General features: G+C 51.9%; 2 protein-coding genes across 3 annotated transcripts; both read left to right on the top strand.

The window, feature by feature from the left end:
* Positions 1-4,087: 4,087 nt before the first annotated feature.
* Positions 4,088-7,748, top strand: HOXC6 (homeobox C6). Of its 2 annotated transcripts, none has more exons than XM_082332238.1 (2): positions 4,088-5,999; positions 6,738-7,748. In XM_082332238.1, exons 1-2 carry the CDS (start codon positions 5,600-5,602, stop codon positions 7,049-7,051), a joined length of 714 nt encoding a protein of 237 aa, XP_082188364.1. In that variant the 5' UTR covers positions 4,088-5,599; the 3' UTR covers positions 7,052-7,748. The 2 variants fall into 2 exon arrangements, with proteins under 2 accessions (XP_082188364.1, XP_082188363.1); XM_082332237.1 differs by having other exon boundaries at positions 6,714-7,748.
* A 2,604-nt stretch (positions 7,749-10,352) lies between these two features.
* On the top strand, positions 10,353-11,770 carry HOXC5 (homeobox C5; the record flags this gene model as incomplete). The annotated part of the gene is made up of 2 exons (XM_082332536.1): positions 10,353-10,809; positions 11,556-11,770. 2 exons carry the CDS (start codon positions 10,353-10,355, stop codon positions 11,768-11,770), a joined length of 672 nt encoding a protein of 223 aa, XP_082188662.1.
* Between the last annotated feature and the right edge of the window lie 11,468 nt (positions 11,771-23,238).

The raw sequence follows: 23,238 nt of genomic DNA, 5'->3' as shown, positions 1-23,238 counted from the left end.
TTTTTTGCAACGTGGTTACTTGGTAATTTAAGACCCAGCGAAGTCCCGTTTCCGCGGGGAGATTTCGGTGCTGCCTTCTTTTGTTGGGCTGAGATTCGCCAATAAATCTGGGAAGGAGAAAAATAATGAAATAAATCACCACCACCACCCCCCCATTAAAAAGAATATTTGAGAATTAAAAGCCGTCGCGATACCAACGCGGGGAAAAATGTAAATAAACGCCTGGAAGGGCCGGGAAGCGTTTTCCAGCCTCGGCAGGGAAGAGGGATACATTTCAGAAGTAGGAACAGATTAATTTCTCTTCCCCACACACCTCCCTCTTTCCTGGTTAGCAGACATGTGTTTTGACAATTGCCAGAATTCGCCTTTTTTTTTTTCTTCTTCCCCCCCCCTTTTTTTTTTTTACCTTCCAACCCCTGGAAATGTCTGCAGCGCCTGAGAGGTTTTGCAAGCGAGAAAACCCCCTTTTCCCCCCCATTATTATTATTATTATTATATATATTTTTTTTCCCGCTGAGCGTTGCAACTTGAAGGGAGTCGCCCTGAACTTTTGGTGCACTTTCCTAAAGCAACTCTGAGACTAAAATAAAGGCAACACGAACACGTTTAAGGCCATTTCCCTTCACCACGGTGAGGGGGGGGGAAAAAAAGGGAAAAAAAGAAAAAATCAATGGGAAAAAGCAAAGAAATGACTCGTCTGGGCAACACTTCGGGCGAGGCGCGGGGTGGTAAATGCTCCTCTTTATCCACCTAGGGCGAAAGAAAAGGGGCTTGCGGAGGTTTGCGTTTAAAAAAAAAAAATAGCAGAAACGGTGCTGGTTGTATTTTTTTCCAGCCCCTCTTCTTGGGGAGGTCGGGGGGGGAAATGGGTGTTTTCGCTAATGCTGGCTTTGTGCATCTTGGTGCAGAAAATGCCTTTTAATTAGCCAAGAAAGCTGCCGAATAGGCCACCCTCTCCCAAACGCGGTGTCTGCAGCGCCGGAATAAAAACTTTAAATAGTCTAGGAAGCTCCGCAGCGAGTAGTTCGGGGAAGGAGAGAGTTCATCTCCTGGTGTTTTTTTTTTTTTAATTAAGAGCTGCCCAGACTCTGACTCCGAGGTTGTAATTACAGAGAATAGAGACGGCTCCAAAACAATGCGAGCCATTTCAGGCGGGGGGAGAGGTAAATAAACCTCCCCAGAAACCTCCACGAGTTTGTTGTTGTTATCCTCTTGCCCCTTTTTTTTTGCGGGGGGGTGTTGTTATCCCTATTTTATTTATTTTCTTCTTCTTTTTTTTTTTTTTTTTAAGCGTTATTTACAGCAAAAGCAATATTTGACTAGGAAAACCCTGTTGTAAAGAGCAGGAATAAATTCCCAGCGAAAGACCCAAATAAATAATTAGGACTCACGTGTGCCATAAATGTCAAGTTAAAAAAAAAAAAAAAAAAAAAAAGGCGAAGGGGAGGGGGGGAGGCAGAGATCCCCGATACAAGGTGAAATCAGTTTAAATAAAAAGGCTTTTAATGGCATCACTTGTATTTACCTCCAAGAGCTTCGAGGGCTGAAGCAGCCGGGAGCGCGCAGGCTCACGGGCAGATGCCGCGGGTGTGCGCGGGTGTGCGCCTGCCTCGCACACGCGTAGGTGCGGGCATTTGGGGGCGGGGGGGGGGGGATTCAGGGTGCCCCCCCCCTTAGTGCAGCCCAAAAGAGCCGTTTTCCCAGCAGTGTATAGAAACCCACCCTCACCTTGCTTGAATAATTTTAATTTTGAAGGGGGGGGGGGGCACATGGTGGCTCCGTGCCCCGAGCGGGCGGGCACCTCCCGACCACGCCAGGCGGGGGGGGGGACGGGACACCCCCATCTCTTGCCCCACGCCGGGATCAGCCCCCAGTGGGCACCGTGGCTGGGAAAAAAAGAGCAACCCCCCCCCCCCCCCCAAAGGAAAAAAGCGGCGGGGCCGGGCAGCAGCTCCCTGCCAGGAGCGGGGGCTGCAGGCGGCCCGGGGAGGGGGCGCGGGGGGGACACCCCGACTTGGATTGGTTTCCTTCCAGTAATTACTGAGGGATAGAAAACACATGTGTTGGGATTGCATTTTTTTTTTTTCCCCCCAGCCTTTTTTTTTCGCCCTAAATCAGTTCATCAATTCGCTAATTATAGCTGGGAGGGGGGAGGAAATCTCCCGACACATTTTTTTTTTCTTTCTTTCTATTTTTTTATTTTTTCCCCCCCTCTCTGTGTGAGCATCAGTGGGGGGAGAGAAAAAAAAAGGGGGGGGGGGGGAATATGGCTTATGAGTGGTGAATGTTATTTCAGATTTCTATGGGCGCTTTTCTTTTCTGGGAACAAAGAGCAACTCCTATTAAAGAGCTACTCGAAGACTTGTACATATTTCTACTGCTGTGTAGCACTTTTAATAAAACATCTGTTCTTGCTTCTGCTGATGAGTTTACATAATTGTTTGCAGACCAATTTAACCAGAAAGCGCCCCACATATTCCCTCTACATGTTTTCATGGGGGAAAAAATAAATACCTTTTTGGTAGTGACATATCTTGATGAAATACTTTCGAGAAATCCCCAAACTGCTAGAAAATATCAATGGGGGAAAAAAAAAAATATCCAGTGCATTCAGAACGTGAGGCTGAGGAATTGCAATGAGTAAAACACACTTTAATGATGCCTCATTTGGATTTGCAGCAGCTTTTGGGGTGGTTGTGCTCTGTTTTTTTTTTCACCCCCTCCCCTTTCTCTGCCTTTTCTCCCCAGAAACCTGATTTTTAACGTGGGGAGAGGATTCTATTTTAAGTTTCTTTACGGCAGCTGGTTTCTGTTCACTATAAATCGACCAGACTTTTAAGACTTGCCCTCTGTTTAGAGAAGTAATAAAACACTTAACTTTCTCGACTCCTAGTCACACGGTTATCACACAGGTCTCCGATACAACAGCCCCCGAGCACCTATACAAAAAAAAAAAAAAAGGGGGGGGGGGGGAAGCAAAAAAAGGATAAAAAAAAATAAAAATAATAATTCCAAAGAAAAAATAAAAGCCCAGAAGGAGCCCTTCCAGAAACTCCTCCAAACTTTGGCAAGGTTGGCGTGGGTATAAATGCCCTTCCCTAGGTGCCGCTCCCCACGCCAATCTGCCCTAGCAAAGGTCCAACCCATCCAGCTGTAGCTACTTTTAATTTCCTCGCCAAATTACAGCGGGCTGTAAGCAATACATAAGGTAAGACAACACGCCAATAACTGCAAAGCCCTCGTTCATCCATCTCTCCCTCCAGTCCATTTGGGGGAACCTTCGCAGCAATTTAATATCTGGAAGCAGCGTGCGTGGTCAGTGGTGGTTTCCAAAGTAACCCTGCCCTGAAAGGACTGGGGTTCAGAGAAGATGTGCCCATGGCTAACAGTATTTGCAACACAGCCCTGGCTCTCCAGATCTGCCCAGCTGGGAGTGCCTCTGGCTGGGGCTTTAACAGCTCAGCAGCAGGCGGAAAAAAAAAAAAAAATTAATAGTAATACCCCCAGTAATCGCCTTGCTTTCCTAGTTTCTGTATTTTCGCCTCTTTCTTTGATGCCAGAAATCCCCGGGTAGGCTCTGGGGAAAGGGGAGAGGGAGGAAAGGGAAAGGAAAAGCAACTGAAGTTCGCTTTTTGGGGGGGAAAGCGCCTGCAACCCTCCCCTAGGTAGGGGGGTCCCCGCCTGCGCCAGCCCGGCTGCGAGGGGGGCAGCCCTAGGTGGGAGCCAGCCTGCGCTCCCACCCAGGTCCCTCTGCTAAAGAAGATGGTGCACACTTCCAGCCATCTCCTTTTTGGTTAGAAACTTTATTTTTTCCCCTAGTGACACTCAGGGGAAGCCTTAACGTTATAGAAGATGAATACACGAGCTTTTTTTTTTCAGTTGTAGTCTCGTTTATGGTTTTATTGCTACCATTGATTACTTTGCTTTGTTACACAGAGGAAAAAGAGCATAAAATCCGTTGGCATCCGGGTTCCTGTTATAGCTGGGGAAAAAATATACACCCCCCCCCCCCAGCCCTTCTTTGTCAGCTAAAATCTTTTAGGGATACATCGCTAAAAAAGCACTGGAGTCCCTTGGTTGAGGGCAAGACAAACAAATACTCTCAGTTTTGAATTTGGGTGTGCACCCACAAACCTTCCTCTCCCCAGCCCCCCGCACCCTGACGTTTAAAATAAAAACGTGGACACGATGGAGGTTTAAAAAAAAAAAAAACCAACACAACCCAGAGGAGGCCAGGGTTTCCCTGCCATAATTGAATTTTTAAATAGCAAGCCACCAGAATGATAAAGATACCTCGCAATATTTACAGATCAGCAGGTATGTTTTACATTTAAGGGGCAATTTATGGCTCTAGATTGAAATTAAAATTAGATTAGCTGTCTTCATTTCAATTAGTTCTAGGTGCAATCTACCCAGAGAAGACAGAATATAATCCCCCCTTTCATCTAACTAAATATTTGCAATAGAAGTTTCCCAATCACTTGCAAATATCTGCAACTATAAATTGCTGCAAACACAAACACGAGGTTGCGTCCCCAGCCCAGGCTCCCCATTGCTCTCCATTCCACACAGAAATCCTCTTTCTTTCTTTCTTCCTTCCTTTTTTTTTTTTTTTTTTTTTGCTGTTGGTGTAGTTGTTGTCGCAAATGTAAATATCCTCCAGCCTGGAAAATGAGCAGGGAAACGTTGGAGGGGAGAAATGTCAAAGTGGAGGAGAAATCTAACTTCCAGGCTAACGTGAGTTCGCAAGGTTGGGTCTTGCTTTTCTGGATGTCTTTTTTTTTTTTCCTCCCCTCCCCAAGACATACTTTGGGAAGGCTCTGAACCACGTTATCAATTCAGAAGTCGCCATGTTTTCCCCCCTCTCTTTCTGTAATATTTTCTCATCAGGAACGCAACCATTTGATTCCATAATATTGACCAATGCTACAGGAGAACAAGAAGAAGGGGGGAAGAAAAAAAAAAAAGGAGGGTAATTTATGGCTTAATATTCTGTGGACATCTGAGATTTATTACTGTGAATTCTGAGCTATTTTATTACAAGATATTAAGCAAACATTTCTTTAAAAAAAAAACACACCAAACCCCAAACAAACCAAAACACGAGCAACATAATGCACAGACACACGGACGGTGCTTCCCAACCTCAGCGCCCGTTAGCAGAAAAGGGGGGTGAGGGGGGCGAGGGGGGGAAAGGAAAAGTTAAGCCTGGCTTAAGAAATTTGGGCCCCCCCCCCCCGGTCCAGCCCAGCCCCCCCCCCCCCCCCCCCGCAGGACCCCCAGCCCCGGCTCCGGCAACGCTCCCCTCCCCACCGCAGCCTCCCCAGCCCCCGGCAGCCCGGGGGTGCCGGGGGGGGGTTTTGGGGGTGCAGGACTTACTTTCCATGCCCACTTAGTTTCAACTAGGGAATCAACAGAAGCAAAAGCAATTTTTTCCCTTTTTGACACCCGCCTCCCCATTGGCTCCCCCCGGGTCAGCTGACTTTGTCATTTTGTCTGTCCTGGAGCAGAGCCTTCCCTATAACAATCTAGTTCAGACTACAAACTGGAGACAGAAATAAATATTAAAGAAATCACACAGCCAGGTATAGAGGACGATATGAATTCCTATTTTACAAACCCATCTTTATCCTGCCATCTAACCAGTGGCCAAGAGGTGCTTCCCAACGTAGCCCTCAATTCAACTGCCTATGACCCTGTCAGGCATTTTTCTACTTATGGAGCAGCCGTTGCTCAAAACCGGATTTATTCTTCTCCTTTTTATTCACCGCAAGATAATGTTGTGTTTAGCTCCAGCCGAGGACCTTATGACTATGGATCTAATGCTTTTTACCAAGAAAAAGACATGCTTTCTAGCTGCAGGCAAAATTCTATGGGACATAATACACAGACATCAATCGCACAGGATTTTACCAGTGACCAAAACAGGAACACTTCGCAAGAACAAAAAACTAGCATTCAAATATACCCATGGATGCAGCGTATGAACTCCCACAGTGGTAAGTTTTACAGCTCGGAGATATAAATTAAATAAACTGAACCATCTTTACGACCTTCTCCCTAGCAGAACAGGCTGAGCGACTTTTTATGGCCCCATAAAAACAATAATATAGCTCCTTCACAGTTGCAGCTACAGGCCTTTTATTTGTTAAGTTGTTGCAAGCAAATATGGCTTGTTATGCTCTTTCTAATTAAAAGACTTCGAGAGTGTAAAATATCTATAATAAAGTGCAGCGAGCTCTGCTCGGGAGTTAAGCACAAAATATTACCGGGGTAAAAATAAGTTTTAATGACGGGTGCGGGAAGTGCGGCGGTGGCGGGTTCCCCGCACGAAGAGGGGCCGGGGGGAGCTCCCACTTCCCCCCCCCCCCCCCTTTCCCGGCTCCCCCAAATCCTCCAATTGGCAGAAATAATGTGGGAAAGAGAAGTGGGGGGGCGGGGGGGGCGGGAGCAGCAGCCCGGGAGAAAATGACCCGGGAGAAAACGCTGCGCGCACAGGGTTAATTTAAGCCCCCCAAAAAAAAAAAAAAAAAAATTAGAGATATTTGATTTTTTTTTTCCCGGGGAGGGGGGTGCTGGGGAGGGGGCAGGCGGCGGGGGTGGGGGGGAGGAGGAGCGGGGCGGGCGCGGGGTTGCGCGGGGGCGGAGGGGTTGCGCGGGTGCGGATGTCGCGTCCCCCCCCTTCCGCGTTCTGCCGGGCTGACGATTTTTAGTCTGTTTTGTCTCGGCATCCCTAGGAGTGGGCTACGGGGCCGACCGCCGGCGGGGCCGCCAGATTTATTCCCGTTATCAAACCCTGGAGCTGGAAAAGGAATTTCACTTCAACCGGTACCTGACCCGGCGGAGGCGGATCGAGATCGCCAACGCTCTTTGCCTGACGGAACGACAGATTAAAATCTGGTTCCAAAACCGAAGGATGAAATGGAAAAAAGAAAGTAATTTGAGTTCGACCCTCTCCGGAGCGGGGGGGGGGGCCGCCGCCGCCGCCGCCGACAGCTTGGCCAAGGAGGAGAAGCGAGAAGAGACAGAGGAGGAGAAGCAGAAGGAGTGAAAAAGTGACAGCTCGGCGGCAGGACCCCCCCCGACCCCCCCCACCCCCTATTTATCACTGGCACAATGTTTGGCTACGTTAAAAAAAATAATAATAATAATATCGGGGGGGGATTGCAAAAAAAAAAAAAAAAAGGTCTCATGTGGAAATGTGGACGCCCCCTCCCCAGCGCTACACAGCCCCCCCCGCTCTCCCCAGTGCCCCCCCCGCACATCGCCTATTTATCTGACTCGGGATGAGACTCTTTCAAGCCGCACACTCCTCCCCCCCCCCCCTTCTCCCATCCCCCCCCGCCCCAAACTGGGCACCCCCTCCGCTGAGCCGGGCCGGCTCTGCCCGGCCGCCGCCCCCCGCCACAGCAGCTCGTCCTCCCCGCTGCAAAATCCGATTTCCCTGAGAAAGCTCCTTCCACCTAAATATAGCCTTTCCAAGAGCATCCTCCTTGTATTTAAGCAGATACCTGGGCTCATCACTGCATACTACAAACTGTGACAGTTTCTGTGTGAATATTTTTAACTGTGTTTGTGGTACCTGTATTTATATTTATGTTTAGCACTGTAATGTTCCACAGTATAAAGTGAATGGAGTTCTATAGCAGTAGAAAAGGAAAAAAAAGGAGAAAAAAAAAAAAAACCTTGTGTTACACCCTCTCATGTATAAAGGTCATGTCCAGAGGACTATGTTGAGTATTTAATAAAAACTGAATATTATTTTTAAAGTTTATAGAATGGCCTCTGAGCGTCAGTTGAAACCTTTCGTGTTGATAACAGCCTGTTAGAAAGTTCACTTATCTTCTGTGTGTTGTTCCTGAAAATCAGCTCCCTCTCTCCTTTTTCTCCCTCCTTCGTACCTCTCTCGTTCAAGAGTATTCCAAAAAAAAAAAAAAAGGGGGGGGGGGGGAAATTACATTTTGCTTTGTCTCCTTGAATTAGTCTTGTTACTGTATTGTTCGGTGGCATCAGGAATCTATGCCATACCTCTCGCTTCATGATTAAAAATGGATTTCCAAAGTTCAAAACAGTATATATTTCTTATTGCACCCTCCTCAGTCAAATACCAGGTCAAAGGTTCTGCTTCTTTTTATTATTATTTTGATTTAATTTGAGCTCTGCACAGCTGAGAATCCCCCAGCTCGGCGGAAGGACCCACTCCCCCCCCCCCCCCGACTTATTTCGACCCAATAAACCTTTCCAGGGAGGGGGGGAGCCACTTTTATCCAGCAACTCATCCTTAGGAGGACGGAAATTGTGGATATAACGCTGGGAAACAAACCCTGCTGCTGTGGATCGCAGGCTCGGATAACCCATTGCGAAGGCTGGATAAAAAAACCTGCATTTTTCTCGCCTCTTTGTCACTGCTCTGATATTTGCTGGGCTGTTCAGTAGGTAGCACTTAGCCAGGGATGAGATTTCCCTGGAAGCAGCTTAGTCCCCTTCAAGTTGTTTTGTTTTTTTTTTTTTAATGAAACAACCAGGATTTGATGTTAAATGACCATAACCAGGAAAAAAAAAAAAAAAGAAAAAAAGGGGAAAAGAAAAAAAAAAAAAAAGCAGCAGCCTGGGGAGGTTTTTTCAGCCCATCCTTTGCTCGTCTCCAGCCTGGAATGTGCAGGCGATTTTTACAAGGCGCAGGAAAGACGACAAAAAAAAAAAAAAAAAAGAAAAAAAATCTCTCTTAAAACGAAAGAAAACAAGCAAACAGCACCAACAACCAGGAGCCAAGAGCGTTTTGCAAGAGGGTAACGACCTGGCCGGGGAGCAGGAGGCTCCCTGGGTGGAAACCGGTCTGAACACCCCCCCAAAAAAAAAAAAAAGGACAAAAAAAAAAAAAAACAACCAACCAAACCTATATCCACAACCACACATCTATAATTCAGCGCCCGTGGAGGGAAGGAAGGCGATGCCTCACCCCCAGCGCATTCAGGGCTTTCTCTGGCTGCTGAATGGCGAAGGAGCGGCGAGGAGCCGCGCTCCGGTCTGCGAGGCAGAGCCCGCAGCGCCCGGGGGGGCCCCGCGCTGCCCCCCGCCCCCGCTCCGCGCCAGAAGGGAGGGCTGCAAATTCAGATTGGAAGGTATTTATTTCCCCTTCGCCGTGCCCTTTGAAGAGAGGGGCTGGTTTCTCCAGCAGACAAGGAAGATCCAGGCTTCTGCCAGCAATAAATTGCCAAAGGGGGGGTGTGTGGGGGGGGAAGGTAACAGGAATGTAAACTTTGGCGCATTGGAGGAGCTTATATGCGAGGAGCAGCCCCTGCAGAACGCTCGGGAGCTTCCCCGGCCGCCACCGCTCCCCAAAAGCTGGGAAAGCAACGCGGGGAAATGTTCTTCCTTCCACCTACCCGGCAAAACCTTCGTGCAATTAAAAAAATAATTAAAAAAAAAAAAAAAAAGAGAAATTAAAAATGATGCGGAGGTAACGCGCTGCTGCGAGCTTCCCCTCCTGGTTGCACCCACCGAAAAGAGAGAAAAAAAACAACCAAGCAAGCAACCAGGGCTTTTTTCCCTCTACCCGCGCAACTGCGATTTTGGCACGGAAGAAATAAAGCACGCAACAAGGCGCGCAAGAGGAGAAAGCAAAGAAAAAGCATTTTGAAAATCGCGGAGCTCGGGCGCAGCCTGCGCGCTGCTCCCCCCCCCCCCCCCCCCCAGTCCCCATCCCTCCCTCCGCGGGGGCGGCGCGGTGCGCGGGGGGGCGCGGAGCGGCGGTTGCGCTGCCGCGGAGCAGCGCTAGGTGCCGCTGCCGTCCGCGCTCCGCCCGCGCTCCCCCGCGCACCCCCGGCGCCTTCCGCGGGCGCCCATCAATAACCCGCCCCGGGGTCATCAAGGCAAATTGATGAGTGGCCGGCGCCGTCACGTGACGCCACTTAAATATCCCATATTTGGGCAGCGCGTATAGGGGGAAAAAGAAAGAAGAATCCCCACCTATAAATTCTGCACTTTAGGAGGAACAAAACGCGCCCCCCCACCCCTGAACTTCAAAGGGCCACAAATCACCCTAATCAAAGCGGTTGCAAAAAAAAAAAAAAAAAAAAAAAAAAAGGGAAAAAAAAAAGGAAGAAAAACAGAGGGGGAAAATAAAAGAAGAAAAAAGAGGGGGAAAAAAGAAGAAAAAAAGAGGGGGGAAGAAGAAAAAAGGGGGGAAGAAGAAAAAAGGGGGGAAGAAGAAAAAAGAGGGGAGAAAAAGAAGAAAAAAGGGGGGGAAGAAGAAAAAAAGAGGAAAGAAAGAGGGGGAAAAAGATCCCCCTCCCCAAATTTTCTTCCCCCCCCTTTTTTTATTTTCTCTTTTTTTCCTCCCCTCCTCCGCCATGAGTTCTTACGTCGCCAATTCGTTCTATAAGCAAAGTCCCCCCGTTCCTGCCTATGCCATGCAAAGTTATGGAAATTATGGAAGTGTGCCTGAGGTTCAGTCACCCAGGTACCGCTACGGTGGCTTGGATCTAAGCATCACACTCCCCTCCTCCGGGGCTGCCACCTCCCTGAGCGGCTTGGACATGTCTGCAGCCCCCCGAGCTAACCCCGAGCGACCTTCCTGCACGGTCATGGGTTCTTCAGGGCATCCTTTAGCCAGAGACGATCAAGCATCCCTAAATCCCGGGATTTACAGTCAGAAGAGTGCTAACACGACGCTGGAGGAGAGATCTAAGAGCTCGGGTGAAATCAAAGCTGAGCCCGTGCAAACAGCACAACAAGGAGGACCACAACTGCAGCAGCAACAACCTCCACAAATTTACCCCTGGATGACCAAACTACACATGAGCCATGGTAAAACTTTCACTTCTTGATTTTTGTTTCACAGGATTTTTGCCTTGGGTTTTTATAGGCCATACGGGGCAAATAATAAAAAACCTGAGGTCGTAAATTTTACGACTAAGGCATCAATTGCTCGTAAAACTGTCCACTAAAAGGCTTAGAGGCTATATACGCCCAAATTTATGACAGCATAATTGGATCATAGAAACAAAACGTGTATAAAAGGCAATATTCCATTTTTTTGGGAAGGGGGGGTTAAAAATAACTTGAAATACACATGTTCTTTGAGGGTGAGCTTTCAAAAAAACCGACACCAGCAGCGAAGGTGGAGGGAAAGCGTGGAGAGATTTTTCCCCCTCCGCCTTCCCAGGGCTGAAGGGGGGCAAAAAAAGCGAGCAGATCCCCGAGGAAAGCGATTCCCCTCCTTTGTACACTTCCTTATTGTCCGAGAGGAAACAGGTTCACTTCTGGCTCATCTACATGCGTTTGATCTGGGCTTTGGGCAGGGAAGGGGGGGACCTGGGGGGCTGAAGGTGTTGGGGAATCAAGGATTTCAGGCTGCTTCACTCCCTGCGTGCCCCCAGCCCCAGCAAACTTCTGTATATTCTAGATTTGTAACCGGGTTTCATCATGAAAAGAAAAAAAAAAAAAAAAAAGAATAAAAAAAATTGAAAATCCATCCAGAATTGCTTTGGCTTTTCATGCGGTGTCTTCCCTTTTACTTTTATTTTTATATATATATATTTTTTTCCCCCCAGAAACGGATGGTAAACGCTCCCGAACCAGCTACACCCGTTACCAAACTCTGGAACTAGAGAAAGAATTTCATTTTAACAGATACCTGACCCGGCGGAGGCGCATTGAGATCGCCAACAACCTCTGCCTGAACGAGAGACAAATCAAAATCTGGTTTCAAAACCGGAGGATGAAGTGGAAGAAAGATTCCAAGTTGAAAAGCAAAGAGGCTCTTTAGGTGGGATCGCAGGAGATGGAGGGGTCCCCGGCTTTTTTTTTTTTCTTTTTCTTTTTTTTGTGGTTGTTTTTTTTGCCTTTTCCATCACTTCGGGTGGAAGCTACCTTGAGGAAACTTTGATTTTTGGGGTGGGGAGGGAGGGAGCTGCTGGCTGGGCTCTGGTCCGTACCCTCACAAATCCCTCAGACAAAGGAGATCTCTTATTAGTATGCAAAAAAGAAAAAAAAAAACTAAAAAAAAAAAAAACAACCCCGCTGTTAGCTTCATGCAAAAATTTAGTGTATCGCTCTCTAGGTTGTAACTAAGTGTCCTAACCTGTGCGCTCTTGGGGGGAAAAATTACCAAGGGGAAAAAAAAAAAACACCAAAAAGGCTTCAAAAAAAATCCGCAGGGTGGCTGGGTCGTGTCCTCCCAGCTCAAAATCGCAACATTCAGAGGAAAAAGGGAAAAAAAGAGCTGGTGAAGAAGGAAAAAAAAAAGGAAAATAAGGGGGGGGCGGTGTGGGGAAGCCCCCCGCCCCCAGTAAGTTTGGCGGAGCCCCAGCCTCGCTCCCCGCTCGCCCCGCCGGGCGCAGGGAGCCGCCGGCCCGGCTGCGCGGGGGCGGCCCGGGAGGATGCTCCGGGCGGCTCGGGCTCGCTCCGGTCGGAAAGCAAAATATTGCCCCTCCCTGGGGCTCGGCACCCCCGAAAATCCCCTTCCGAAAGCCCGGCGAGGAGCCGGGGGCCCTGGTGTCTGCTTGCGTGTTTGCCTTGGGGCTCGGGTGGCATCATTTTATTATTATTTGCATATAAAAGAAATGAATAGGCTGGGGGGGGGGGGGGGGGGGGACACGGAGCGGTTTTGCGCGGCTCCTCCGAAATCTCCGGGCAGGAAAGTGCAGCATGGGAGGTGGGGGAGGGAGAAATAGCCTCTGGGCTTAATATTATTGTGTATTTATTTGTTGCGTCATTACTGTAGATTTGCTAAATGCTAAGATATATATTAAAAAAAAAAAAAAAAAAGCCAAGGCGAACCCCAATTTGTACATCTCTGTCTAAATCCATCGCAGGACCTTCTTTTATTCCCCCCCCCCATGCCCTCGGTCTATTTATGAGCTGTCGTTTCGTCTGCGAAAGGGCGAGGAAACTTCTATTTTGTCATATGGAATAAACAGTAAATAATCCAAAAGTTGGCGCGCCGGGCAGATATTTCTGTGCTCCTTCCCCGCCTTGGAGCAGCTTTCTGCTCCTCTGCTACTTTGGCAAAGTATTGATTTTTGTATGTTATGTATGTTATTATTTTTTTTAAATCCCGTGGAGTTCGGGAGGGGCGAAGGGATGCTTTGGCTTAGAGCAACCTTCTCCCCCACCCTGGAAAAGGGACGTGCTGCTTTTCCTATCTCCCAGAGCATGGGGAAGGGGGGAAAAAAGGTGTTTGGGGTTTTTTTAATTCGGTGATGAAGTGTTGGCTGGGCCCTGGGAAGGTGAGCTGCTCCCTGTCCCGGCTCGGACTTTTCTCTCTTTCTTTATTTCTCTCAGGCTTTTCAGCCCAGGCTGGTGTCCTCGCCTGGCAGATGGCATTTTAATAGGAATATCGGATTTAAATGACCTTCTCTCTCTGTTTCTCTCTCCTCCCCCCTCTCCTCTCCCCGATGTATACTCGGGATTAAATGGTTTTGCCCCAAAATCTCGCAGCCGCTGCCTCTCGCTGCAGGTTGGGCAGCACCTGGACGCGGGAAGGAGGTCCCAGTGCCTGACTGGAGGTGACTGGGATGGGGATGGGCGGGGGGGGGGCTGTCTGGGGAGGGGGGGGGCTCCAGGCCCTGCTGACCCCCCCCCCCGAGGGGAGCAGCCCCCAGGGAGGCTGCGGGGGACGGGGGGCTGCACCCCCCTTCTTGGTTTTTTAAATATATATATATATATTGCTTTTTTAAAAAATAGATGTTATTTTCTGTCTCTGCTAAGGCGGAGGGGCCTAATGCGGAACACATGGGCTCTGCCCCTGGGGTGGAAACACGCCTTCCATAGGGTGTCCATACATCCCGGAGGCTAACACTTCGGTCCATATGGACTTCTCCATACCTCCAGCCATATGGCATAGGCGCGGAGCTGAGCAAAAACCCTTCGTGGCGGGTCTATACGTGCCTCCCCACGTGCTTTCCACCCACGGAGGCGTAGGGTGGGTGCAAACCCCCCCCCCCGCCCCCCAAACCCACTCGTGCCCCGCCGAGAGGTGGGTGCGCAGCGTCTATACGTCTGCCGGCCCATTTGCATAGGGCTCACCCTATATGTTCCCGGGCAGATGGCTCCGCTCCGCACCCAGACACGCACACGCGGGGGTGACTCCTCCTGTGTCTTGCCAGCTATTTACAGGCGAAAACAAATGCTGGGAGAAGCCAATAAGCTCCATAAAACTTTATAGGATTTCCTTTTACACAGGGGAAACAAGGGAACAATTTCCTGAACCTGCAAAACAAAAGTTGGCTCCAGCGGCGGCTCCGGCCGCCTTCGGGGGCACAATTAGCGCGGCGCGCTCAATCAATGCATTATTTTATTTGATGGTCGTTATTCGTGGATGTTGGGCTCGGGTTATTTGGCCAGTTGCAAAGATATTTCATTTTACTGTCGTTTAACAGTCAGTGGATAAAATTCCTCTCTCTTTTTTTTTTCCTTTTTTCTTTTTTTTTTTGGTGTTTTTTTGCTGTCTCGGCTGTCATTTCCCCGTCGCTTTGGAGTGAAATACTGCAAAGCCGAGCAGGGCTCGCCTCGCACATTTATTTTCTGCCTGAATAAGAGGGGCTCCCCACTCGTGGGGCCTGGGGGGGCTGGGAGGGCTCGGCAGCCATTCCAATCATCTCGGGGGTTTTCTTTTTTTTTTTTTCTTTTCCCCGGTTTTTATATTTTCCCCATGCTGTGTAAATCCATTGACTGGGTGTTCAGGCACAAACCCCTCTTGGCGTGTGCTGGTAATTGCTCGTTATTCCGTTCAATTTTCTCTTAAGCAATGTCTTCCCCTCACTCTCCCCGGTATTATTGCAGCGGCTCTGGGTTATTATTTTGTTATTCTGATTACATTTCGCACTCTAACACCACCTTTTCCCTCTCCTTTTTAACCGGGAAGCTGTCAAGGCAGCTTGGCTTTGTCAAGGCAGGGGTTAACCAGCTCCCAGACCACGCGTGTTTTATCTGCGAGAGCGGGGGGGGGGGGGGAAATATATAAAAGGAAGAAACCCAACCCAAAACACCCCCAAACCCCCACTTTACATTTCCAACTTTCGCATTTCCACCCTGCGGAGCGGAGTGCGGCTACTTGTGATTAATTATCGGCTTCTCCTGCCCCGGGAGGGGGGAGCGGGGCCGGGGGGGCCCTGCGCCCCTCGGCCCCCTCGCTTCGGGGGCACTGTTCTGGGGAGTGCTGGGTGCTGGGGGGGTGTTGTTGCTGGTGCTGTCTGGAAGAGATTTGCTTTTTTATTTCCCCTCTCGGCTGCTCAATCCCTTCCCAAAGACTCAAGAAGGAAATAGAAAAGGACTTACCTTGCCCCGTCATCCGTGTCAACCCCGTGAGAACTTAAAATGGCCCAAAAACAACAAACAAACCAAAGTTCCTTTTTTTTTTTTTATATATATATATATATAAATCCAGGCCTTTTTTTGTTTTTTGTTGTTTTGTTGTTGTTGTTAAAAAAAAGCAAAGCTCTTTTAGTTTCACCGAGAACATGAGAACATTAGCAGAAATACTCATGGCTTCTATGTGAATTTAGTAGTTTAAAACTTTTGAAGGTTATTTATGTGGATGGCCCTAAGCAAAAGCCCTGAATGGCTCTCAGGGAGCACGTGATGTCATTAAACTAAGTTTTATGGTTTGGGGGAGCTGACAAACCCACAATATATTTACATCATATATAATCTTAACTGTCCACCATCGCAGCTGCTAGAGCTGTTTAATGCTGGGACAGTGGGACAAGGCGCTTAGTGCGGAGCGCGGCGGCTGCGGGGCTCCTGGAGCAGCACCTCCCCGCCACCCCAGTAAGTTCTTCTCCTTCTTAAGCCTCTTTTTATTATTAGGTTTTTTTTTTTCCATGTCTTTTAGTTATTTAAATTTTTTAACATCTCGAGGAATTGCGAAACATTTTAAAAATTCCCTTCCCTGCGTGGGAAAAGGGGTGTTGGGGGGGGGGGGGGGGGAGTAAAGCTGGAATGCGAGTTTTGCAAAGCTGCAGGCGAGGATCTTATCTGGCAGGAATCTCAGCTCCCCCCCTCCCACCCCCCCTCGCATCCCCGGGGCGGCTGGAGAGGAGATAAGGCCAAAGAAGGTCCAGGTCTTACTGGTTTAGCAGGGAAACCCCCCCTTCCCCATCAGCCGGGCCCCCCCCGGCACAGCCTGAAGGCAGCCTGTGCGCATCCCTAAGTTTCAGCCCCATTCCTGAGTTTGGGATTGAGGCGGGGGGGGGGGTTGGTGGCCGGGAGGGGAGCTGGGCTTTGGAAAGGGAGGAGGGGAAAGGGAAAGAAATGGGGGAGAAAAAAAAAAAAAAATAAAGGGGGGGGGGAGAGAAGTGGTGCCAAAGAGGGGCGGGGGGCGGGCGGGGCCGGTGCAGGTGTGCGGGGGAGGGTGGCTCCGTGGGCGGCCCCACGGCACCCGTGGGGGGGGACCCACACGAAGGGGGGGGGAGAGGGGCTGTGAAGAGCGTGGGCCCCCCCCAGCCCTGTGGGGAGGGTTTGGTGAAGCGGGAGGGGGTCACGCGTGGGGGGGGGGGGTCACGCGTGGGGGGGCATCTCCCGGGTCTGCGTGGCAGCTGGGGGCGGGGGACACCCTCCCGGGGACCCCCCTTGGGGTGCCGGGACGCCCCCCTCCCCGGGGGGGCCCTTTGGGGTCAAACCTCCCCGAGGAGCCCGGGGGGGGGGGGGGCAATGGGGGGGGCACAACCCACTGGGAACCGGGGGGGGGAGAGGTGGCCTCGCTCCCTGGCTCCCACCCCGGGGTGCCCCCCACGGGGAGCGGGTCCCACGGAAAACAACGGGGACCCCCCTCCCCACCCCCCCCAGGCAATGGCCGGGCCCCTATTGTTCTCGGGGGGGGGGGGGGGAGATGCTCAGCTTTGTGCCCCCCCCCCATCCCGGTGTTACCCCAGGCCTGGAATTTAGGGGGGATTGGTTCTTGGGGGGGGCACGCGTGGTGTTTGGGGGGCAGCGCAGGGGGCAGAGGCCGCAGGTTCCCGTCATGACACGAGCTGTCTGGAGGGGCTTCCACCCACGCACACCCACGTGCAAACACGAAGGCGTGCACGCGTGCATGTGCACAGGCCGGCGTACAAATGCACGCACATGGGCATGAACACACGTGCGCGTACACGCAAGCGTGCAAATGCAGGCACACGTGCACACCTACACCGGCACCCCTGCAGGCACGCAAATGCACGCTCGTGTGCGTGCACACACACGCACGTGCAAATGCACGCGCTCACAAGGGTGCGTGCACCCCCTCCCAAGTGCACGCGCACACACGAGGCCTTGCACACGCACAAACACCCACAAACCTGGTGTGCAACCTCCTCTGGGGGTGCTGGGGGAGGTCTGGGGGTGCTGAGGGGGCTCTGTGGGTGCTTGGGGGGGGCTCTGTGGGTGTTTGGGGGGTCTCTGTGGGTGCTGAGGGGGCTCTGTGGGTGCTGGGGGGGGCTCTGTGGATGCCAGGGGGGACTCTGTGAGTGCTGAGGGGCTCTGTGGGTGTTTGGGGGGTCTCTGTGGGTGTTTGGGGGGGGCTCTGTGAGTGCTGAGGGGCTCTGTGGATGCCAGGGGGGACTCTGTGAGTGCTGAGGGGCTCTGTGGGTGTTTGGGGGGGACTCTGTGAGTGCTGAGGGGCTCTGTGGGTGTTTGGGGGGGGCTCTGTGAGTGCTGAGGGGGCTCTGTGGGTGCTGAGGGGTCTCTGTGGGTGTTTGGGGGGGGCTCTGTGGGTGCTGGGGGTCTCTGTGGGTGCTAAGCCTCTCCCAGCAGCTCCCTTGCAGGGATGGGGACCCCCTGGCAGCCTGGGCCAGACCCCCCCTCCGCACCCCAGGAGCCACTGCTCCCCACCCAGAGGGGGATGAGGCTGCCCCCCAGCCCGGGGTGCTTGGGGAGCAGAGGGGCGGCCGGGCTGCACCCCACTCTGGGGGCACAACCTTTGGGGCAAGGATGGAGTAAGAGGCAGGGACATGGTGAAACACCTGGCGACCCCCAGATCTTTTCCCCTCCAGAGCCCTGTGGGGGCTCAAGCCCCCCCCAAAAAGCAGGGAGCAACCCAGCAGGAGGGGCTGGGGGAGCCCCCCGGGACCTGTGCTCCTGCTGGGGCACCCGGGGGCGGATTTGCAGCCCCTTCTCCCTGTGCCTTACCCCGGGACCCTCCTTTGGGGGTGTCCTGCGGGGGCCGAGCCCTCCTGGGGGGAGCAGTTCGCTGTCCCAGAGGGTCTTGGCGAGGTCAGAGGGTGGGTTTCAGCGATCTGGGGGGGCTGCTCTTCTGCAGAGGCCTTGTGAGCCCCCCCCCAGCCCTCGCTGCCCCCTTTTTGCACCCCCCTTTCGACCCCAGGGCCGGGGACTGCACAAACCAATGCAGAGGCATGGGGAAGGGGGGGTTTAGTCTCCATCCTGAAGATGGAGATTAAGTTTTCCCCCCAGTCCCACTGGGAAAGTGGGTCTCCCCCCCCTCCCCCGGGGCAGATCCATCTACCTGAGCCCTATGCAGCAACGGGGATCTATAGGGGTCTATAGGGCTCAATCGCTGGGGCGGGCGTGCCCTGAGCATGCCACCTCCGAGGATATATCAAAAAATAACATCAGAAATAACCAATATTTTCTTTACGCCCCTCCCCGAGCAGCGAGGTGTCCCCACGGGTGTGGGACAAGGCCACTGTCCCCCGCTCGGGGCAATCCGGGGGGGTCCCGGGGGTCTCAGCATCCTTTTCTCACCCCCCCGGGGCGGTGCAGGTCCTGCCGCGGCCTGGCTGGGTGCTGCGGGCTTGGAAAGCGGGAAAAAATGCTAAAAAATAGAGTTATTCCCTTTATTTAGTGGTCGTTAACAGTGGGAAAAGGTGCTAGAAAAAAAAAAAACGGTGCCAAAAAATCGGGCAGCTCCAAGCCTGGGGAGCTGGGAACACGCAGGGGCTGGGGGGAGTCTGGAGCCCCCCGACCCCCCCCGTCACCCCCAAACCCACGACAAATCCTTGCGAGGCTCCTTTAAAAAATTGTGATTCTGGGATAAACACGAAGTCGCTCAAAGCCTGGAAGCACCCAAAGGGAAGAGGGGATTTGGGGGGAGCGGTACCCCCAGCTTCAGCAGGCACCGGCAGAGCTTTCGGGGGTGCAGGGGACGCTCTCCCACGCGTGTCGGGGCTGGCTGCGGCAGGGACACGGGGGGGGGGCCAGATTTGGGGAGAAAAAGGAAAGTTTCTTGCGTCCGATGTGAACTCGGCTCTTTCTTCCCCCTGCGACCTCTCATTTCCCACCTCTTCCTCTCGGTGATGGATGGGGGGGTCATTAAAAATAGATGCCGGGTTGGAGACATTTCTGCCGGATATTCTGAATTTTCGCTTAAATATCATTTAATTTGAGTTCAGACGCTGCTCGCCTTTGCATATGCGACCGGGAGGGCTTCCAGCCCTCCGCGGTGTGAATTAAAAAATACAGCGGTCGTAAGAAATCCCCCCCTTTATAGTACCAAGCGAAATAATTTTCTGCGTAATTGGACAGGAGAAAGAAAAAAAAAATAAAGTCCGGAGAATGACTCTGGGGAATATAATTTCCTCGCGTCCAGCTCGGTGCTGGAAAAAAAGGGGTTTTTGGGGGGTGGGTGAGAGGAGGGAGGAAAGGCGGCTGGAAGAGGTGCATCCTATGTCTCCATCCCATCGGCTGGGGTTTTTTCCCCCCCGAGGTGGGGAAGGGAGTTTCTAGGCATCACCTTCCCTTCTCCCCCTGCCCGGCAGCCCGGCCCCCGCCGGTCCTATTGATGGATTGATTTTATTGATTTATTATCCACTCCTCAAAGCGCGTTGCTATCAAATGATGTTTTGAGCTGGGTTTCCCCGGTCAAGAGTTGAATCCCGAGTTATCGATTTATATTTTTTCCCCTCCTTTTTTTCACGGGGGGGGGGAGCCGTTATTTGCGATTTTCCCCTTGCCAGGCAGACACGACCCCTTTTCCCAGCAGGGACTGGGAATATCCATCCTCCCCGTCCCCTTTCCCTGCTTTTAGGAAGGAAGGGATGAAAAAAAATACCCCCCTCCCCGTTACTTTCGCTCCGGACCCCTCCTTTATATCTCTTTATCCCAACATTTTTCTCCTCCTTACGGGGAACAGGGTCACAGCAAGACGATTTGGCCAGCCATCAGATAAACCCCACCTTTATTTCCGCCTATATACCATTGATTCGTCCTGTTCTTCCCGCCTGAGCTGTGCCTATGTGCGGATTTCCATCCCACGCAGCCATAGGCACCGGTACGGAGATCTATAGGTGCGGTCCATAGGTGGCCGGGGGTGCGGGGCTGCGCCCACAGACCCGCACACTTCTATAAACAGACCCGGGGAGACTGAAATGTTTTCTTGGCACTTAGCAGATTCCTCTGATTCCCTCTCAGCAGTAAAATAATCACCGGGGAAGGGAGAGCGGCTACTGTTGACCTCTGGTATTTATTCGCGTCCAGGGCAGGATTTTAAGTTTGCGGGAGTTTGGGTGAGAGGAGCTGCTGCTGCTTCAAAAATGAAACTTTCTTTCCTGTAGGTTTAGGAAAAATAAATAAATATCACTTGGAGGGAGTCGGCAGCGCGTAATACTGATTTTTGTTGGGTTTTAAGGTATTTTGTTTTGGAGACGCCAGCTCCCCGCTGCCGCGGTCCCCCCGCACCCGGCGCGGCGGCGGCTCGGCGGGGGGGGGCAGGGCGGGAGGGTCCCGCTGGGGGGGGGGGGGGGTGCCGGCTGGGACCCCCGAGACCCGGCAAACCCCACCGGCACCTCTCCTGCCAGGCTCGGGGGGGCAACACGCCTCGACCCTGATTTCGTGTCTTCCTCTTTTCTCCATTTTCTGCCCCTTTTCTTCCTATTTTCTTCCTTTTCCCCCCCCTTCCTTCCTTCCTTCCTTCCTTCCTTCCTTCCTTCCTTCCTTCTTTCTTTCTTTCTTTCTTTCTCTTTCTCTTTCTTTCTCTTTCTTTCTCTTTCTTTCTCTTTCTTTCTCTTTCTCTTTCTCTTTCTCTTTCTCTTTCTTTCTCTTTCTCTTTCTCTTTCTCTTTCTCTTTCTCTTTCTCTTTCTCTTTCTCTTTCTCTTTCTCTTTCTCTTTCTCTTTCTCTTTCTCTTTCTCTTTCTCTCTCCTTCCTTTCTCGCCTTTCTTTCCTTCCTTCCTTCTTTCTTTCCTTCTTTCCTTCCTTGTCTCCTTCTTTCTCTCTTGCTTTCTCTCTCTCCTCCTTTCCTCTCCATCTTTTTCTTTCTCTATTTCTCTCTCCTTCTCTCTCCCCCCACACCTCGCCTTTCCTTTTCTCCCTCTTATCCTCCAGCCCCCCAAACTCTGCTTTTCCACCCCAGACCCAAGGCACCTCGCTGGACCCCCCCGAGCGCCCCCTTGGCAAAGCCCAGCACGGGGGGGGGGGGGGGCGGATTTTCCACCCCTGTTTCTCCCCATTCACTCATTCCTGTGTTTATTTTTAAGGCCTTCCCCCCCCCTCCCCCCGACCCTCCAGCAGATTCGTCCTCGGTGTGGACCTGGGGGGGGACACAGCTTTGGGGGGGCACAGCTTTGGGGGGGCACAGCTTTGGGGGGGGCACAGCTTCTGCAAAGCTGACCCCCCCCTCTCGTTCGCGGGGAGGGGGGGCGCCCCCCTGTTAAACCCCACGTTAGGGCTTTGCGGGCTGAGCGTGATGAGTTTCTGTAATTAATAACGCGGTAGCTCCTGTGCCCCCCCCCGCCCCTCTGCTCCGCACCCTTCGCTGGGACCCAGCACCCAGCAGAACAGCGCACTTCACCCAAATGCCCCCAAAATCTGGGATCCAAGCAAATCCCCCCCCCCAAAAGAGCCCCCCCCGGTGCGTGCAACCCCCCCGGGGGCTGAGAGGGGTTTGGGGGAGCAATGAGGGGGTTTCTCTGCTGGGGGGGGGGGGCTGAGCATCCCCTTTCCCCTTGGGGGGTTTCTTCTCCCTCCGGCGCACACGGGTGGGGTCCTTTTGGGGGGGAAAAAATGCCACTTGGGTGCGTGGGCTTGTGCGTGTCCACGCGTGTCCTGCGCCAAGGGCACCCCCTCGTTCCTGCTGTTCTTTCTCTCCTTCCCGGGGCAGAATAAAACCCTTTTGCGTGTTGGAAAAAGGGAAATATTTACCTGCAGACTCAAGCTGACACTTTACATCTGTGTCTGCTCCTCTTCGGTACCTGTCTCTTGTCGAAATTAATTCTCTTTAATATTGTGGCGAAATAGAAAGCTTTAAAAAATAGGCTGGGGCTGGAGTGGCTGGGTCATGCGTAAGGGGAGAAGCGGAGTATGAAGAACCCTGTATTTTATGGAGGCTCTCGGCGTGCTGCGGGAACGCCGGGTTCCTCGCTTCGGCCCCAAAGGCGATGCCGCGGGTCAGATCTGGGGCTCAGAAGCCGCTTTTGGGGAGCGGCGCCGCGCACAGCCCCTGGCAGCCCGGGCCTTCGCCCGCCGCCGCCTCTGCCCGAAGCGCTGCTTTCCCCCTCTTCTCCCTTGATTCCCCCTAAAAAATCAGCTCCCCTTTCCCAGTTGTCCCAGCAAACCTAGGGGACCGGGGACACCTTTCGCCTTACGAACAGGCGATTTTTCCCGAAAAACCTCTATGGCCCAGACAAGCGGCCCGTGATTTTTTTTTTTCCCCTTCTATTCTTTTCCTGTTTTTTTTCCTTCCTTTTTTCCTTTTTTTTTTTTTCTTTTTAAAAATTTTTTTTCTTTTTTTTCCTTTTTTTTTTCCCTTTTTTCCCCCCCTTTTTTTTTTCCCCCAGGGAAGCAGCCGATTTCTTATCAGGCCGGGATTGATGCTGGCGGCCTGCTTCCCTAGATCATCCCCGCGGCTCCTCTTGTTCCAGCCCGGCTCCCTTTGCTCCCGGGGCCGTGAGTGATGGCTCCCGCAGCTCCCCATGCCGCCGGAATCCTAATGGCCCCACCGAGGGGCGGGGGGACCCTCTCCCCCCATTTTACCACCAGGAAATTTTAGGGAGACCCCCCCAAAAAAAAAACCCAACCCAGGGCTCGCCCTTCCTCAGCCCCTGTTTCTGGAGGCCCCCGCGGAAGCCACGAAACGTTTTATTAAAAGGTTTTGATGGATTCGCCTTGGGGATTAACTAAGATAATAGTTTATTGCACTGCGAAAGATTAAACTGAAAGTACCCTAGTGAAAAAAAATAAATAAACATTAAAGGGAGCGGGGAGCGCCTTTCCTAGCGTTAAATCCCTCGTTTCCCACCCTAACAAGGGTCCCCCGGGCTCCAGGGTGTCCGCGCCGCCTTCCCGGGGCGTTATTATTATTATT

The sequence above is a fragment of the Platalea leucorodia genome (assembly GCF_965183815.1).
Source record: "Platalea leucorodia genome assembly, chromosome: 23".
Taxonomy (NCBI): domain Eukaryota; kingdom Metazoa; phylum Chordata; class Aves; order Pelecaniformes; family Threskiornithidae; genus Platalea; species Platalea leucorodia.
The sequence above is the reverse complement of the archived record's forward strand: the minus strand, read 5'-3'. Positions and strand labels throughout refer to the sequence as shown.

Bases quoted from the DNA above. Each gene is read 5' to 3' on its own strand.
- HOXC6 (XM_082332237.1), top strand. From the start codon at position 5,600: ATGAATTCCTATTTTACAAACCCATCTTTATCCTGCCATCTAACCAGT. The intron at 6,000-6,713 runs GTAAGTTTTACA...GACGATTTTTAG, and splicing joins GCGTATGAACTCCCACAGTG to TCTGTTTTGTCTCGGCATCC.